This window comes from Seriola lalandi, unplaced genomic scaffold (assembly GCF_002814215.2).
Source record: "Seriola lalandi dorsalis isolate HSWRI2012SDOR001 ecotype SW California unplaced genomic scaffold, Sedor1 jcf7180002054895, whole genome shotgun sequence".
In the NCBI taxonomy this organism is placed as follows: Eukaryota; Metazoa; Chordata; class Actinopteri; order Carangiformes; family Carangidae; genus Seriola; species Seriola lalandi.
The window spans coordinates 21,241-22,621 of NW_019525447.1; the positions used below are offsets into that span (position 1 = coordinate 21,241).

Genomic DNA, 1,381 nt, shown 5'->3' on the forward strand with positions numbered 1-1,381 from the left:
CCCGTTGATGAAGCTGCAGAGGATCACAGAGAGGAGCTCCAGAAAGCCCTGAAGCCTTTACAAGAGAAACTGAAGCTGTTTGAACGAGTTAAAGGAGACTGTGACCAAACAGCACAACACATCAAGGTCCAGGCCCGACACACTGAGAGCCAGATCAAGGAGCAGTTTAAGAAGCTTCACCAGTTTCTACAGGAGGAAGAGGAGGCCAGGATCACTGCTCTGAGGGAGGAAGAGGAGCTGAAGAGTCACATGATGAAGGAGAAGATGGAGGCTCTGAGCAGAGAGATAGCAGCTCTGTCACACACAGTCAGAGCCACAGAGGACGAGCTGAGAGCTGAAGACCTCTCATTCCTGAAGAACTACAAGGCTGCAGTGGACAGAGTCCAGCAGCGCCCCCTGCTGGAGGATCCACAGCTGCCCTCAGGAGCTCTGATAGACCAGGCCAAACACCTGGGCAACCTGACCTTCAACATCTGGAACAAGATGAAGGACCTGGTCTCCTACAGTCCTGTGGTTCTGGACCCAAACTCTGCTAATCCAGTATTATACCTGTCTGAAGATCTGACCAGAGTGACACGAGGACAGAGACAGAAGCTTCCTGACAATCCAGAGAGGTTTGAGTCCTGTGCCTTAGTCCTGAGCTCTGAGGGTTTTGACTCAGGGACTCACAGCTGGGACGTCCAGGTTGGAGACAGTCCAGGTTGGTTTGTAGGTGTGGCTGCAGAGTCTGTTGAGAGGAAGGGGAAAGAAAAAGCTGGAGCTAAATCATGGACAATAGTGTTATATGAAGGTGAATACAGAGCACAGTCTCCATCAGATCTCTCCACTGTTCTCTCAGTGAAGAAGCTCCAGAGGATCAGAGTGAATCTGGACTGGACCAGAGGAAAACTGTCGTTCTCTGATCCTGATACTGACACACACATACACACCTTCACACACACCTTCACTGAGAGGATGTTTCCATTATTTATCACAATCAAAGATTTTCCTCTGAAGATATTACCAGTGAAGATCAGTGTCACTACAGAACAAAGATGAAGAACATGATGGTTTAAGATCTTTAATACTTTAAAATATCTTTGTGGGTGGAGGGAGATGGAGGGAGATGGAGGGAGATGGAGGGAGGTGGAGAAGGTGGAGGGGGATGGAGGGAGGTGGAGGGAGATGGAGGGGGATGGATGAGGTGGATGGGGGCAGGTTGAATGTGTAACAGCATCACTGTATATTTCTCTATATAATGTATATAAATATCATTGTGTTGATGTGTGTTGATATAGTGTGTAATATTCAGAGCTGTTGTCTGTTAGATTGAAATATGGAACCAGATCTCATTGATCCTGAAGAGTCTCTGACCACTGAACCTTCAGACGTGGATGTCACA

The 1,381-nt window shown here is 47.9% G+C and overlaps 1 protein-coding gene across 1 annotated transcript; it reads left to right on the forward strand.

Annotated features, from left to right (window-relative positions):
* Window positions 1-3: 3 nt before the first annotated feature.
* On the forward strand, window positions 4-1,099 carry LOC111672173 (nuclear factor 7, ovary-like; the record flags this gene model as incomplete). Its single annotated transcript, XM_023429502.2, has 1 exon — window positions 4-1,099. A coding segment is annotated over one exon (1,035 nt), but the record flags the coding sequence as incomplete, so codon positions are not given.
* Window positions 1,100-1,381: the final 282 nt, after the last annotated feature.